The sequence below is a fragment of the Phyllostomus hastatus genome, unplaced genomic scaffold (genome assembly GCF_019186645.2).
Source record: "Phyllostomus hastatus isolate PE091 unplaced genomic scaffold, TTU_PhHast_1.1 phas_contig_1286, whole genome shotgun sequence".
Lineage (NCBI taxonomy): Eukaryota > Metazoa > Chordata > Mammalia > Chiroptera > Phyllostomidae > Phyllostomus > Phyllostomus hastatus.
Genome location: NW_025333567.1, coordinates 62,490 through 78,304, shown reverse-complemented (window position 1 = coordinate 78,304; position 15,815 = coordinate 62,490). Strand labels below are relative to the sequence as shown.

At 52.5% G+C, this 15,815-nt stretch overlaps 1 protein-coding gene across 1 annotated transcript; it reads left to right on the top strand.

Annotated features, from left to right (window-relative positions):
- Positions 1–2,208: 2,208 nt before the first annotated feature.
- LOC123825151 lies at positions 2,209–12,946 on the top strand. Its single transcript, XM_045848471.1, has 6 exons — positions 2,209–2,242; positions 4,887–4,995; positions 6,602–6,870; positions 9,555–9,675; positions 10,556–10,821; positions 12,466–12,946. The coding sequence occupies exons 1-6, from the start codon at positions 2,231–2,233 to the stop codon at positions 12,544–12,546; spliced, it is 858 nt and encodes a 285-aa protein (XP_045704427.1). The 5' UTR covers positions 2,209–2,230; the 3' UTR covers positions 12,547–12,946.
- The last annotated feature ends 2,869 nt before the right edge of the window (positions 12,947–15,815 follow it).

Here is a 15,815-nt window from a genome sequence, read left to right as displayed (position 1 = left end):
TAAAGCATATGGACGTGACGTTTTTCCTCTGCTGGACACAAACAATGACAGCATAGTTCGTGTTCATGAATCACCTCTCAGAGATTTGGGGGGGAGCCGCCTTGTTGCCTGTCACCGATCAAGTGTGTTGTTTCACTGTTCAAGATGTTGATGGTTTCAATAAAACACCACGTTGTCCGTGGTTATAAAAAAAGCATTAACTCGTAAGTTAATAAGAAACGGGGACCGTCTCTGTCTCAGGGTTGTCAGTGTGGGGACCTGCCCGGGTGCTGACCGAGCCCAGCAGCAGAGGCCTTGAAGAGGAGACGGGTCAGGAAGGTGCACAAGGGCCGTGTGTCGTGTCCCACGCCACTGGGTTTTCAGAAAGGGGACGGGAAAAGTCCTTGGCTGCCGAACCCGGCCGACAGCCTTTCCCCCGAAGATGTGTCCCAGAAGCTGGAGCCCATGGCACAGGCAGCTGCAGCTGGGCCCGCGAGGGCCAGGGTCGCAGCCCTCCTGGAGTCCAGGCCTGCAGCTGCCCAGCCTCTCGCTGACAGGGATGCAGCCCTCACTCTTAACCAGATGGTCGCTGTGTCGAGAGGAGAGCAGGCAATGGCCCAAAGGGCCACTCCCTGAAGGGGACGACACCTTGCAGCTTACCATTTCCCTTCCATTCCGCACACGAGGTTAATGGGGGGAGAGGAAGGCTCAGTGACTCCTACTTGGAATCACAATGGCTGGTCCGAAACTGCCATCCCGCCACCCTGGCCAGAGGAGCCAAGGAACGTCGACCACTGCAGGCAGCTCTGTCTGCCCAAGGGCCCCGGGAGCCAGGGGCTCCTGCTGGGAGAGGCGGTCCCCTTCCTGTGTCCCCCACAGCAGCGCTTTCTGATGGGGGAGCAGCGGGGGGCTCTGCCACATCCTCAAGCTGGCGGCACCCTCTCCCGTTCTCCACGGAGGGCTTCAAATCTGTTTTCAAGCACCTCCTGCGGGGTCCACTGTGCTGTCTGAGAGCGGGCTCCAGCCTGTCTGCAGCCTCCAGGCGTTACTGTGGACAGAAGTAGAGGAGGTCGTCTCACGGGCTGGTTGTTTAGCTGGTAGCTGTCTGCCCCGGCCCCACCCTGCCGCCACACCTGGGCACCCCTGTCACTCACCTCCACCCACGCCACTGAGCCCTGCTCTTCGTTGGGCAGCACTAACCCCCCCACAGACCCAGCTGAGGCACTGTGAGTGGTGGGAGCCTTTCCCCTTTGCCCGCCACTGGTTTGCAATGGAAATGGGACCCAGTTCATGGCCCGGGTAGAAGGGGGGCCAGGGAGAAGAGGATTATGGGAAAGGTATTCTCCCTTCAGAAAAAGAGACAAATGATGGACCACACCTGTCTTTACTGCTTTTAACCATTGCCAGGTGAAAATGTGTCCCTCGTGGCTGCTGGACCCAGAGCGACCATCACAGCAGACACAGGATCAGCGTGGTGGAGAAGCCTGGGTCTTCGGTGGCCTTGGTGCACTGCTGAGCTGACCCTGAGTCACCTGCCTCCATCCTCCTGCTCCAGGGACAGGGAGCGTCCAGGCTGCTGAAGCCCCTTTTTCATGAGTTCTGCTTCTCGCAGCCCATGGTACCCAAGGGCCATGAGCTCCTGGGCCACCCAGGGACAAACGCACCCACTTTCTAGAAGCTTCCCCATGGAGTACAGCACCCCGACAGTCTTGCCCACGGCTCCTGTACTTCCTGGAGTTGCTACGAGATAAGGGCCTGTGTGGCACCTGGGGGTGGACAGCTCTGTGCGCTCCTGCCTCCCCTTCCTGGTGTCGGGACACTTAGGCGGGGCCTGGGCAAGTTGTAACGTGGCTTCCAAGCCCCAGTGACCCCATGGTTTCATGTATGTAATTATGGGCCTGTCCCTTCAGAGAAATCCTGAGTCTCCCTTCAAAGCACGTTCAGCCCTGGCTAGTGGCTCAGTTGTTGGAGTGTCAACCTCAGGCACTGCGGTGGCCAGTCTGACCCCCACTCGGGACACACACAGGGAGCAACTGAAGTGCATGGATGAGTGGGGGAACAAAGCAGTGCTTCTCCCTCTCTCTCTCTCTGTCTCTCTCCCTCCTTCGTCTTGTGCTGGAATCCACAAATTTAAAAAAATATTAAACCTATTTAGTAATCAGTTGTTCTTAGTATCATAAGGAAAGTGAAAGTGGAACTCTCAGCTTCCATATAAAGCCTGTCCCACCAGCAGCACCCACCATACAGCACCATGAACTCCCGGGTAAGTCCCTGTACCTTCCTGTCGGTGGCTCTGGGTGGTGGGAAGCTCCCCTCCTGTGAGGGCCCTACCTGTGCACCCAGTCCTGTGACCTCCAGAGCTTGTCTTTGGAGACTTTTAGAGAAAACTATGCTGTTTCATAGTCTCTTTTTTGGCAGGACGGTGAGGTCCTCAGGCGAATGAGCCTTGTCTCTTCATCTGGCACCGTGGGGGGACCTGGGGCCCCCAATTGGGAGGGTATTGGGTGTCCAGGCTGATGGGGGGACCTGGGAAGCCAGTGAATCCCTGGCCTGTCTCCCTCAGCTGCCGCCCAAGGTTGGGGCCTTCTCAGCCCCAGTCTGTCCTCTCCCCTCTTTGCTCCAACACAGGCGGCCCCGCCTGATACTGTGCCCTGGAATTTTAGCGTGCTGAGTCCACAGCTCCCCTCCTGTCACCCTGGGGTCCAGACTCAGACCCGTCCCCGGGGGGGCAGGCCGAGCTCCGTTTGTGTTTAACTGAGAAGGAGCCGCTGGTCTTGGGCTACTCCTGGAAATGAGGTGGTTCTAGGAAGGTGCACTGCACACTCCAGAGCCCGTCCATCTGCATCCAGGGTCCAGGGGCAGAGCTGTGTTGGGAGAAACACAAAACCGGGCAATTCCTTGGGGAACCGTTTCTGACCCAGACAGGGCCCAAGCCCACCTCCGTCTGTCCCCGGCTACTGTGGACAGTGCCCTGGCCTGGCCTTAGTTAGACATTAGATGCAGAGTGAGAAATTTCCTCCTGTCCCCCAGATGGAGCCAGCACTGGGCCCGCCCTGCCCTGGGCACAGAGAGGAGGAGCTGGGGAATCCTGGCCCTGCTGACTGCCCCACTTTCCTCCTCCTCACACACTTCCTTCCCTCCTACTGCACACCAGGCCCCCTGGGGGGATCCTGCAGATGCAGGGAGACAGGGCTGAGCACACAGGGACCTCCCTGACTGGAGCTCAAAGCCCAGAGGGGTGCAGACAGGCACAGGGACCTGCAGTGCCATGTGGTCCTTGTGGGGAGACGTGCAGGGTCCAGGGCCTGGGGACCCAGAAATGTCAGCTGAGGCAGGCTGGGGACTTCAGGCGGCTTCTCAGAGGAGGGGTGTCTGTGTGTTGGGGGTGGGGAAGCTGGTGGAGGCAGGGAAGCCGATGGGCTGATGAGGATGTGCGTGCAGAGGGGCAGAAGTGTGAGTGAGCTGCGTGGTGGGAAGGGAAGTCCTGCAGTCAGCCTGGGGGTGGGGGGGGCGGGCACAGTGCTGGGGGGGGGGCCGGGGGTGTCAGGAGCTGCACAAGGGCGAACCTTGCCTTGAGGCCTGAGGAAGGTCATGGCCAAATGGTCCCTGTGGGAAGGCCCCAGGGGATCTTGGGGAGAATGGAGGTGGAGGGTTAGGGACAGGAGGCACAGGGCTGCTCAAGAGACCACAGAATTCAGGAAGGCAGGGACTGAGCTTCGCTGAAGCAAATGGTGATGGGCAGGGTGTGGACAAGGATGTCAATTCAGGGAAAAATTTGTAGGGTCAACAGCAGTTGTTGGGTGTTGGCAAGGAGTGAGGGCAAAGGGAAGCTGACCCCTGACCTCAGATCAGGAGGCCTGGCGTGAGGGCTGCAGGGGGTTGCCATTTGCTAGGTCATTCACAAAGTGAGAGAAAAACTGAAAAATCCCCAAATCGTGCTCTGTGGTGACCTAAGCAGGGACATGGAAGAGCATGGACAAGTTGTTGCAGAAGGGAGGGAGGCAGGGACACACAGGGCCAGGGACAGATGTGGCAGAGAAGACCCAGCACAGACACCTCCTACTGACTGTTCTTGAGGATTTCCTTCCACCACTCTGAGCCTGTTTCCCCTCCTGCACAAATGGGTGCTGCCTCCTCCCCTGGACACTGGGAGGGTGGCAGTGACGGTAGGAAAAGTGCCGGCAGAGCCTGCTGTGTGACAGCATCAGCCCCCTCCCAGTGCGGGAGGCTGGGCAGCCCCACCAGGGCCCCTGGAAGGCTCAGCTCCCTGAGGATGCTGTCAGTTCCTGACTCTCGGGTCAGCAGCTCCAAGGGTGGGTGTCCCGGGGCCAGAGGTAACAGAGTGTGAGGCGGGGCCTGTTGGGGCCACTGACAGCCAGGGCCAAGGCGGGATGGAGCCGTGAGGGTCCGTGTGTGAAGGGCAGAGAAGCTCCAGGCTCAGCTGTGGGACTGCTGGGCGTGGGCCTGGGGCCCCAGGCTCAGGGAAGGGGTTTCACGTGGTGGCTGTTGTGTCAACACCCTCTGCACATGTGCACAGTGCACCTGGGTGTGCACGGTTGTGCTCTGGTGTGTGTGCACAAGCACACAACACACATATGCACAGCTGCCCTGTAGTGTGTGTACACGTACATGCAGCACACACACACACACCTTATACTCATCCAGAGAGTCCTCGTTTCTCCCTGTCCAGACGATTATTTTTCAGAGTCCTTTCTCCTGGTTCTTCCTCAGAGGGGACTGTTTGAAAGCAAGATGGGCTTGCTCGGGCCTCAGGTGTCCTCCGCCCCCACTCTCACCAGGTGGTGACCAGCAGGAAGGCGGTCCCCAGGCCACACTGCAGCTCCCCGGCCAGCACCTCTGCTCTGGCCAGAAGTCTGTCCGTCACATCTCTGGTTTTTGTCTCGCAGTTTTCTGAAAAACCGAGGCCTGGAGACATTATTGAGATTAGTAACAGTGACTGCAAGGACTGGGCCATCTACGTGGGAGACGGTCATGTGATCCATCTGACGCCTCCAAGTAAGGACTGTTGAAGATATCATTTTCAAAAGATTTGTCAAAGTGACAATGAGAACAATTGAAATGGGACCCCGCCGAGGGGAGCCTGAGTCGGGAGACACATTCTCCCTGGGCAGAGCTTGCGCAGAGGGTAGTCCCAGCCCACACACTGGGCTCCCAGGGGTCCGACAGGTCCTGATGTAGCAGACGGAGGCTCACTGCCTTCCTCTGGGGCAGCTGGGCTGCTTCGGTGCTTAGATTCCTCCAGCTGCAGGCTGATGTAGCCTGTTCTTGCAGACTCTGATGGTATGATTTAAAGCAGCAAAGTTCATCAGAAGCTCACAGTCTAAGTCTTACGTAAGAAGGGCTCTCCGTGTTGTGTTTTTCAAAAGTATACAACTTCACAAGCCAGGTGTATGTCATAGGTGCTCCTTAGCACAAGCAGCTTTCACTGGTGCCCCTCCAAAAGGAAAACTCTTATGAACATCACATAGCAAGCACCTGTGAATAATTTATTTAACTCATAAATATGCAAGGGGGAGAATGACCAAGTCAGTTAAACGGGAGATGAATGAAACTGAAGTCCGCACCGTCAGTGGAAGAGAACCGAGGGGGCCGGAGCGAGCCTGCTAAATCAGATGCACCTTGGTTCCCCCCCGACAGAGCAGTGGCCACATCACCTCTGACGCTCTGTTCTCATCGAGGGAAAGATGCTTGTCATCAGTACCAGAATATTGCTTTTGCCCCTTATGTGTTTCCCACAAGTTATCATTTATCCTGAGGGTGTTGTGAGAACATAGGAATTGATTACTTATAGTCAATCAGGCTCATTGAATCCAGATGGCACTTAGGGGCCTTGTAAGGGGAAGCACTACTGTGAGGACCTGTAGTCCTTTTTATAGCCAATTTCCTGGGTGTGGACAGCTTTTCTGAAGAACATGGATTTCAAGTGCATTCATCATACTTGAGATCAGAAACAAAAACTAGCGTGCTTAGAAAATAAAACCTGGACTCACCATGACAATGGGATGGGCACCGCATAGGCTGATAGCTCTTCTGCGGACCCCTCCCTATGCCCTGCATGTGCCAGGTCATGGGAGAGGAGACACTGTGTGAAGGGTTCTCTAAGCCTTTGCTCACTGCGTTAGTAGGAGCCTGGCCTTTGTGCCATGCGAGAGGCCGTTTCACAGTCCAGTTCTAGGAGTTTCACAGCACAGAAGTGCCTGTTCATGTCTCTCTGGGCCCAATACAGGGAGAACAGTCCACAGAGGGCCTAAGCACAGTGGGTACTAATAAAAATAAGTCTGTTTCTGAAGTTTAAAGATGAACAAGGATATCAGTGTATTGCTAACATAACTTTTTCATGGCTAAGCTTTGGATCAACCCCAGTGCTCAGTAGAAGGGGATCAGTCAAATTTACTATGTAAATGTTGATAACACAGCACTAAGATATTGTCCTGTGACTCAGCCACTCACAACTGTGACACTTACAACATGTAAAAATAATTCATGATGCCTTGTCAACCAGGAGTTATATCCATAACCGGTAGCATTTTCCCTTTTTTCTTTTCTCCTGCCTTCTGTCTCCCTGCCTCATCTTCCCGTGACCCCTCTATGTGATTCCCAGGGCTGTTTTCCAGGATCGGTTCCTCCAATATCTTCGCATTTCAGACTGGCAAAGCACGGGTGACGGAAGAGCCCCTGGAGAGCGCAGCTTGGTTTGGCATGTATCGGGTCAACAACCACTTGGACAATAAGTGCAGACCCCGGCCTGTGGATGACATCATCAGTTCTGCCAGGGAGATGATTCACAGCCTGAAGACACCTTTATTTCTTTTAAATACCAGCAAAAGTTTTGTCACTTATCTCAGATATGGCTGGCCCTGCCGTGAGTTTGTAAGGCCCTCTGCAGGGTGATCCTTCTCCCTCTGCAGTTCTTCTTGGAGTGGGATGGGAAGTGGGGTTTTGGGAAACCACCACTTGAGCCTGCTTGGTATTTGTTATGTTAACACTACAGCATTAAGTCTCATATTAACGCTACAGTATTTCTACTGTACTTCTTCCCATTACCATTTCCCCCCTTTGTGACCCTCTCCCCTCTGCAATCACCACACTTGTTGTCCACGTCCGTGGAAATATTACAGCATTAATTCTCATAGTGATGATGCAACGGCAGGCACTTGAAAGCTCTTAGCTAATTAAGTCCTGACAACAAGCCAGTCTGCACATGGGGGCCTGGGCACACAGGGTTTAGGCAACTCCTCCATCATGTCCAGCATCAGATGAAGAGTGACCCAGGTGTAGCACATCCTTGAAGAGCACCTTTCAGTCTGGAAAAACATTCCAAATGATTGTCAGCATGCGGCACCGGATGGCGGGAACCATTGCTCTGAAAGTGCTGAGTAGCCAGTCCCCGGTCTCACACTGCCACTGACTGGCTGGGAGACCTTCCCAAGTCACCTCACCCTACCATGTCTTGGTTGATGGTCTGGTCCTAAAGTCGGAGGGTGATGGGCAGGCTGGTCCTCATGCTGCTGCTCTTACCATCCCTCAGTCGATGCCAAACCCAGGGGGGATGAGCCAGATAGGTACAGAAAATTGCATCAAAAGCAATCTCTGCATAGAGAGGAGGGGCAGCTGGTCCAGCTTGTGGCACTGAGGTGCCCAGGGGAGAGGGTGTCTGCTGGGAGAATAGTATTGTTAAAGGCAGAGGGTCTGGGAGGGTGTTTGGAGGACAGAAAACATGCTATCAGAGGAGCAGAGGCAAGAGAAAGCATGAGACGAAGGGGGGAAAGTAGCCCAGTAAGAGCAGAGCAGAGGGATGAGGATGAGGAGGGATGAGCGTGAAGATGGATGGGGGTGAGGAGCCAGATCAGGAGCTGTCTGTGGGTATGGACAGCATTCTGAGGCTCCACATGGGTCATTGCCAGATGTTCCCTTTGAAGGACCCACCGGATGACGTGAAGTGGACAAGGAGTGGTGGAAGAGTTAAGGGACGGCATTCTCTGACCCCAGTTAGAGGGAAGGAGGTGGGCAAAGATGTTATTGAAGGCACTTGGTAACTGGATGCGGGGCTGAGGGAGAAGGAGGCGTGAAGGATGTCTCTGGGCCTCTGACTGAGCAATCTGGGCTGAGTGGCGCCAGAAGGAGGGGCACAGAGAGAGGAGAGAGACAGAAAACAGGCCTCATTCCCTGGGGATTGAATGCAACGTGGGGGAACGCCCACCCAGTCTCCGGAAGGGAGGGTGAATGTGCAGAAAAGCAGCCAGTAGAGGGGGAGTGCTGGTGGGGTGGGAAGAGCAAACTGCTTTCTGGCTGAGTGATCTCGGGAACGTCCCTAACCTCTGCAGTCCCAGCGCCACAGCCGTGCGTGCGTGGGGATTCGTCCCGCTCTGTAAGGCCAAGGTGCTCCTGGGTGCGTGTGATGAAACGCTCCCACTGATAGCTGTGTGGTCACCACCAGGCTGGATGCTCGGCCCAGCTGCCCACCGTGTCGCCCTAAGGAGCTTCCGTTTGTGTCTCACGTGAATGAGTGCCCAGAGGCTTGGGAGAGACCCTGAGGAGGAGGCTACTCAATGAAACTGTGGACAACCTGCTTTGAAACATGTTCTGTCCAAAAAAAAAGTTTGTAGGTTCAATCCCTGGTCAGGGGCACGTGTGGGAGGCAACCAACTGATGGTTCTCTCTCACATCAGTCTCCCTCTCTCTCTCTCCCTTCTTCTCTCTCTCAAATCAATAACCATGTCCTCAGGAGACGATTAAGAAAAAAATACCTAGAAAACATGTTTTATTAGTAGGCTATTTGAGACTCAGTAAGGACAACAGATCAGGAGATAATTTCAATGGGAAAGACAGCTTGTCACAGTTCCCAGGCGGAGGGGACACGCCACACCACACGGGCCTCATGAGAAATTGCCGGGTTGGTGGGAGGCAGAGAGAGTGGGTGAGAACCTTTCCTGTGGTTTCCGTGGGAAGAATGACTGAGGCAGGACAGGCAGGTTTAGGACTAGCTAGTTAGAATAATTTCTGCTGGCTCTGGGGCAGAGGGGCTGGCCCTGGGCAGATTAGGGCACCTGAATAGGTAGCCTGGAGTGTGAGAGCCTCTTAGAGAAGGTCTCTGGGGCTGTGGGCTCTTTGTATTTGATTCATTTGCATTTGAAAAGTACCTTTAGGGCCCAGTCCTTTGCTGTCATTAGGGATTGGCTAGCCCTGGGGTGGGGGTGGGGGTGGGGGGGCAGTCTCTCCTGGTTCCTTAAGACTGAGGATGTCAAAGTGTCAGAACAGATCAAAGACAAGGTTAATGCCCAACAATGGGGCAGGACAAATGTGCTAGGGCCCATCCAAGGAGAGGGAAAGACAACTTTTCCCTCTAGACAACCTTTGTCTAAGCTTCCTGTCCCTTCTGCCCCCAAAGGGGGCTCTGGGAGAGTGACATCAAAGCTGGTGGTCCTAGCAGTCCCCAGGGTGTCTCGTCCCTGGGTCACCCTAGGGGTTGTGTGGCAGTGAACACAGCTCTCCCATCCAGGCCTCTGCTGTTTCCTAGAGGCCTGTCTGCACTCTCTCTGCTTCTTCTGTTGTAGTCACGTGAAGACCCGATGCCTGGAGACCTGATTGAAATACATCGAACCAATTGGATGCGCTCTTATGAACACTGGGCCATCTACGTGGGAGACAGTTATGTGGTCCACTTGGGCAGCCCAGGTAAAGATAAATTATTTGTTTAAACAGCAGCTTTATGTTGAGAAGAGGGAAGAAAAGACAGCTCACTGCTGTGGGGATTAGCCTGCTTCCTTTTGAATTGTGACATGTTTGATCTTCATTCACTGAGTCAGGGAAAGCGATGGAATGTGGACTCCATTAGTTGACAATTCTGTTGTGACTCTTAGGTGTCCGGAACTATGCCAGGTGATAGGAAGTAAGAAAATGATGGAAAGTTCTGTCTTGCCACGGAGCCACACAGTTTTTACACCATGGGGCAGAAATGGCCAGGGCTTTGGAGTTGTTTTAAATCCTTCCTCCACGACTTTTTTCTCTTGGGTGTGTTACTTAAGTTCTCTGGCTCAAAATTGCTTTATGAAATGGAGACAGACATTTTCACCTGGGAGGCATTGTAACAGGATCAAATGAGACCTGTTCCTTCCTGGGAGGCACTCAAAAAACTCAAAAATTGGTCTAAGTCAGACCCATGCCCAAAATGCATAATATGCAAGGATTGTTACCATGTCCTCATCTTAAGTCAGGAACAAGTTGAAACAACTGAAATGCCTGGTAACTGGGGATGTGTCTGTAAATTAAAGTCACGACATCAATGGAATGCCATGGCTGTCATTCCAAGTTATCAAGTGGTTCCCCATTTGTTGCTATGGGAACATGTTTCCAATATTGTTAAGTATGTAAGTTACACAAGTTATGGATCAAGCAATTGCACTCCTGCTGAATTTAACATCTAACAACAGGAGAGTAGGAAGAAGGGACCCCCAGAGGTCAGTAGTGGGACTTTTCGGTTTTCCTTCTCCTCCTCCTTCTCCCGCCTGCACTGCTAAGCATGGCAGCACCTTACAGTGACTGTCTGTGATCTCAGATCAGTACTCCTGGCCTCACTCTTCCAACAACAGTGGGCATGAAGTAAAAGCTGTGGTGAAATATGAACCTCTGAAGGATGTGGCTAACAACGACAGTTACAAGGTCAACAACTACTTGGACAGGAGATTTAGGCCATGTCCTGTGGATGACATTGTCAAGCTGGCAATGCAGAAAATTGGTGAAATCAGGAGCTACAATGTTTTCAAGTCCAATTGTGAACATTTTGTCACCGAACTGAGAAATGGCCACAGCCACAGCGAACAGGTAAGACCCTCGAGCGATTCCTTGTGGAGTTCAGTTCACAGAAGTTGTGAGGCAGCTGTGGGTAACTATCAGAGGTGCCCTCCTGACATCTCTCACCTAAACACCTAAGGACCAAGCACCTAACTCACCCAAGATCGCCAAAGCTAAGACACACTTCAGAATGTGAACCAATAGCTTTCACTCCAATGTTAAAGGGACTTATCTAAGAAAAAGAAGAAGCTCAAAACTATGAATAGTAAGTAGTAAGATGACAATGAACTCATAGCTATCAACAACCAAACCTAAAAACACAAAAACAAAAACAAACTAAAGCAAACAACTAGAATCACAGAAATGGAGATCACATGGAGGGTCCTCAGCAGGGAGGGGGAGGGGGAGAGAGGGGGAAAAGGCACAGAGAATAAAAACCGTAAGTTGTAGGTCCAAAATAGACAGGGGAAGGTTAAGAATAGGACTGGAAATGGAGAAGCCAAAGAACTTATATGTACGACCCATGGACATGAACTAAAGGTGGGCAGGAGTCCTGGTGGGAGGGGCATGCAGGGTGGAAGGGGATAAAGAGGAGAAAAGAAATGGGACAACTGTAATAGCATAATCAATAAAATATACTTAAAAACCAGTACTTTGTCCACTGAGTCCCACTGGTTCTCCTCTGTGGAGAGCAGTTTCAGTGGGGGGATCTTTTCCAAAGGCTCCCAGTGCATCCTGGGGTTGGGAGATCATTGCCCTGCACTCAGGAACGGCTGACTCAAGTGCCCGCACCACCACCCACCAGCCAGGAGACCTGCTCGAGGGCCACTTTACTGACTAGACTGGGATTTCTCATCCAGAAACGAGCAGCTGTCTCTGTCCCATCCACTCCACAGTCTGTTGTGACCCTTAAGTGATGGGGAAGGTGATGTGACAACTGGGAAGCTCAGCTCAAAGGAGAGCCTCTGGTGCTAGCAGTTGCTCCTCTGACAAGCCTGTGGGTGATCAGGTCAAGTAGTTCCTGTTCTTTCTACAGGAGAGGAGCTCTGGGAAATCTCGAGGTTTACCTTAAGCTTATCAGCATCATTCCTGTGACCCCCAGGCTGCCATATTACAGTTCTCCTGCCACCACCATGATGCACTGGGGTCCTCTGGTCCCTAATTCTGCAGCAGCACCTCACCTGGGCCTCTGTGGTCTCAGAGCTCTGGGTCCCTTCCAAACACTGAACTGCCTGTAAACAGAGGACACCAGAGCTCAACTCCCTGCTCAGCTTCCACCCCCTGAGGGTTGTAGGCAGGTCAATTCCCCTCTTGGGCCTCAGTTTCCCTGTGTGCAGGATGAAGGGCTGGGTAGGGGACGTGGGAGGGAGGGCCTGGCTGGCCCTGTCCATAGGCAATCCCTCACCTCTGGGCTCAGCTCTCAGGACGCATCCTGGAGAGTCTTGTAGTTGTCCTGGAGAGTCTGGCAGTGGCAGGAGACAAGATCCAGATAGGATCACCGTATCCCCAGAGGAACTCCAAGGTCCCATCTCCTGGGGACACAGTCAACTGCTTCCCTGGAAGAGGTTTCTGGGATGAACAGAAGAATTCATATACCTCTGTGTGACTTGAGGGAGGGAACACCAGTCTCGCATTTTCTTTCGACACTGAACAATGCACTATTCTATTTTTCAGGCTGAAAATATAGATACCTTATCTATGATAACACTTTCACTGGCCTTGTCTATGTCACGCGCACCAAGTGCATCAGCATAACAACTGCTTGAAAAGCCACTAAATATTCTCAAGTCAGAGGCTGCTTCTCGGACCAGCTGCTCCTCTCTGTGCCTGATTCTCTCTCACTGGTGGATGGAAGGACCAATTATAACACGGCTGCAGCTTCTGGGAGAATGAGATGAATGAATCCAGTGTCCTCCTTCATCAAATATTTCAGCTACTTTCTTGTAGACTAAGACTCTCTGGAAAAGAGGTACCTACAACTCAGTGCTTCTGGCGCACTTCTAGAGGCATAAATCTTGAAAAGGCTCTTGAAATCTGAGCCTCAGTTCCTACTCCTGCGATATGGGGTAATCACGATGGCTTCGCTGTGTGTGGTTGGGGTGGTGGGAAGTGCCTGAGCACAAGCCCTGACCAAAGCTGATGCTCAATAAATTCGCTGAATGCACTTCACGTCCACCTTGCTTAACTGTACTCTCCAGGGCGGGCAAGGGACTGAAGTTCCGCCGGTGACCCCAGCACCGGATGAAGGAGTCCAACAGCCCCGCCAGACAGACACCTTGCCCTGTCCCCGCCAGGCCCCCGCAGGCCAGCCGCCATCGGGTGAAGGGTGCTCTCTGAAAGGAGTGCTAGCCTCTCGCTCCCTGTGACTGAAATGTGAAGTCACTGTCACTGTGTGGGCTCGGATCGGCATGCATCGATCTGCTCCAGGTCTGATTTCTGGAAGGCTTCTTCCCTCGAAATCAACCTGACCTATTTCCCTGCAGGCCTCGTGTGTAGTCTCAGAAGCGGTGACCCCTCCTTCTTCCCTCCCGCACCCTCACTCTGCAGGCTGCTAGGCTGCTGTCTCTACCCCGGCAACCTCCCCCACAGAGGGGTCCCCAGGAGAGAGTCATCTTCCAGTGGGGGTCACCATGGCCACCACCACTCTGGCTCTGGGGGACAGGTGACACTTTCCACTTTGCTCCCCATCCCAAAGACGTGACAGGCTGGATCCCCAGTCTCCACAGGCAGCAAACACCAGCCTGCAGCTAGTAAGAACTTACGGGAAGCTCAGGGATACTAGGAAGGAAGAGCAACTAAGGAGGTGACTTGTTGCTGCCACGAGGTAATGTGGCTACGCTCTGACCCCAGGCCCACGTCAGTTCACGTGCTTACACAGTTGCGAACGGTGGTCCCTGCATTGGTCCTGGCCTGCCTCCCATCGATGGGCTCAGCTCACCTTACACCAGGTGATGCTCTGACATGGCTGCTTCTCCGGGCCCGGGCCCAGATCACGTGGCCACACACAGCAGGGGAGGACCTTCTCTTTCCCAGTGTGACTCACTTCCCTGACACTGTAGCTGCCCCAGGATCAGTTGGCTCCCAGGGCACCTAGCAATGTGAATGTCCATCGCTTGGACAGAAACACTGGACCTTTCCTATGAGGACCGTGTCTGTTCTCTATGGTGGGTCGAAGCTCTCAGCTCTCCATGCACCTCTCCTTAGTAGCACTCATCATACCCCAACTTGACTCTCACCGTGTGCTCTTGTGACAAGGATGTGTTTTCATTACAAATGTGGTCCTACAGAGCTAGCCTCATGACTCCTTTTCCTCTCCATGGCCAGCTGAGCATCACACGTCTCACATATAAAGGTATCACCACTAATCACTTAGAAGGGCCTAATACACGGGCCACTGCACGTAAAAGAAAGAAAAAGGATACACCCCATTGCCAGGAATGAAGGGGAAGCTTACAGCTGGAGCAGAAAACGTGAGCTGATGCCGTGTGTCAGGGAGGAGGGCAGGTGTGTGGGGATTTGTACAGGGATAGACCCTCAAGGTTTCAGCCTGGAATTCGAATGCCTGTGTACCGACAGGAGTATCAGTGGTGGACCAGGAGGGCTATGGAATGGGGACTGAGATTCCCTACATGAAGCTGAATCCCTGAAAGAAAAACCCCTTAGAAAAAAGGGGGAGGAAGATGAAAGACTGCCTAGAGCTCTGGGTGTAAAGATAAAAATGTCTCCCAGGAGAAGCGGTAAGACTAAGCCATCTCTCGGAGTAAGTGGTAAGATGCAGCTTTGCTACCCCTGGAGGAACCCCCAATTTAGACTAGTCGAGTCCCCGTCATCGTCCTGCAGCCATCAACGCAGGACGCACGAGGCTCCCACATGAGCACCAACCTGCCAGCAGGGAGGGACAGTACACACACTCAATGGGAGAACTGGTAGCTTAAGGTTAAAAATAAGAAAGCACTCCAATACGTGTATTTCCGTGGGCATATGCAGACATTTCTCTGGCATAGACGTCCAGTAGTCCATCGCTCGCTCTCGAAGCTGAGGAGTGTGTGTTTAGCTCTAGCACCTGTAGCCAAACAATTTTCTAAAGTGGCCAAACCAATTTATTCCTCTCCCTTCTGTGAATCTAAGTGAGCCCCAGTTGATTTACTTTATTGACAACACTTACTATTGCCATTTAGAACAATGTCAGCCCCTCTGGAGGGAGCACAGCTGCCCATCCTGGTGGTTTCATTTACACTCACCTGATCAGTAACGTTACTGAACACAGTTTCATGTGATTATTAACCATTAGAATGTCCTTCTTTGTAGGGACCTACTCGAGCCTTTTGACATTTTCATTGGACTGGGTATTTCTTTGGGGTGTTTTTTTTTTCATTAATGTTTTTTAAACTTGAATTTTGAAGTCCTTGTCTGCCTACTCAGATATCTAAATCATATCTGAGTCTGCTCCTGGATCATTTTATCCTATGATTGTCAGTTACGTTTTTCTTCTTTACTCATCTAGTCATTTTTTTATTGGATGCTGGACATTGTTTGATACAGTATAGAGGCTCTGGGTTATTATCTTCCTCTACAGAATAGTACATTTTGATAGGGCAGGTTGTGAAACTACTGGTAGATCTCCTTGACCACATGGAAGCTTCAGTTTAGACTTGTTCGGGCAGGGCCATTTCAGTTTTAACTTACTCCTAGAGCAGAGCTATCAGTCTAGGGCAAGGGTGTCCAACCCACAGCCCTCGGGCTGCATGTGGCCCAGGAGGGCTATGAATGTGGCCCAACACAAAATCATAAATTTAGTTAAATATTATGAGAATATTTTTGTGATTATGTGTGGCACTGTCATGTAAACTAAACATGCATACGCTCTCGCTCTATGTACGCTGGCATGGCCTCAAGTTCTACGGCATGTGCGGCTTCCAGCGTGTCCTCTTCCAAGCATAGACAGTGGGATTGACACCATCAGATGTCCCATGTGCTCATGGTGACTCAGCGAGGCAGCGATTTTCAATAACATTTCAACCAAC

Coding starts and splice junctions, on each gene's coding strand:
- LOC123825151 (XM_045848471.1), top strand. Junction 6,871..9,554: donor GCTGGCCCTGCCGTGAGTTT/GTAAGGCCCTCT, acceptor CTTCTGTTGTAG/TCACGTGAAGACCCGATGCC. Junction 10,822..12,465: donor GCCACAGCCACAGCGAACAG/GTAAGACCCTCG, acceptor TCTATTTTTCAG/GCTGAAAATATAGATACCTT.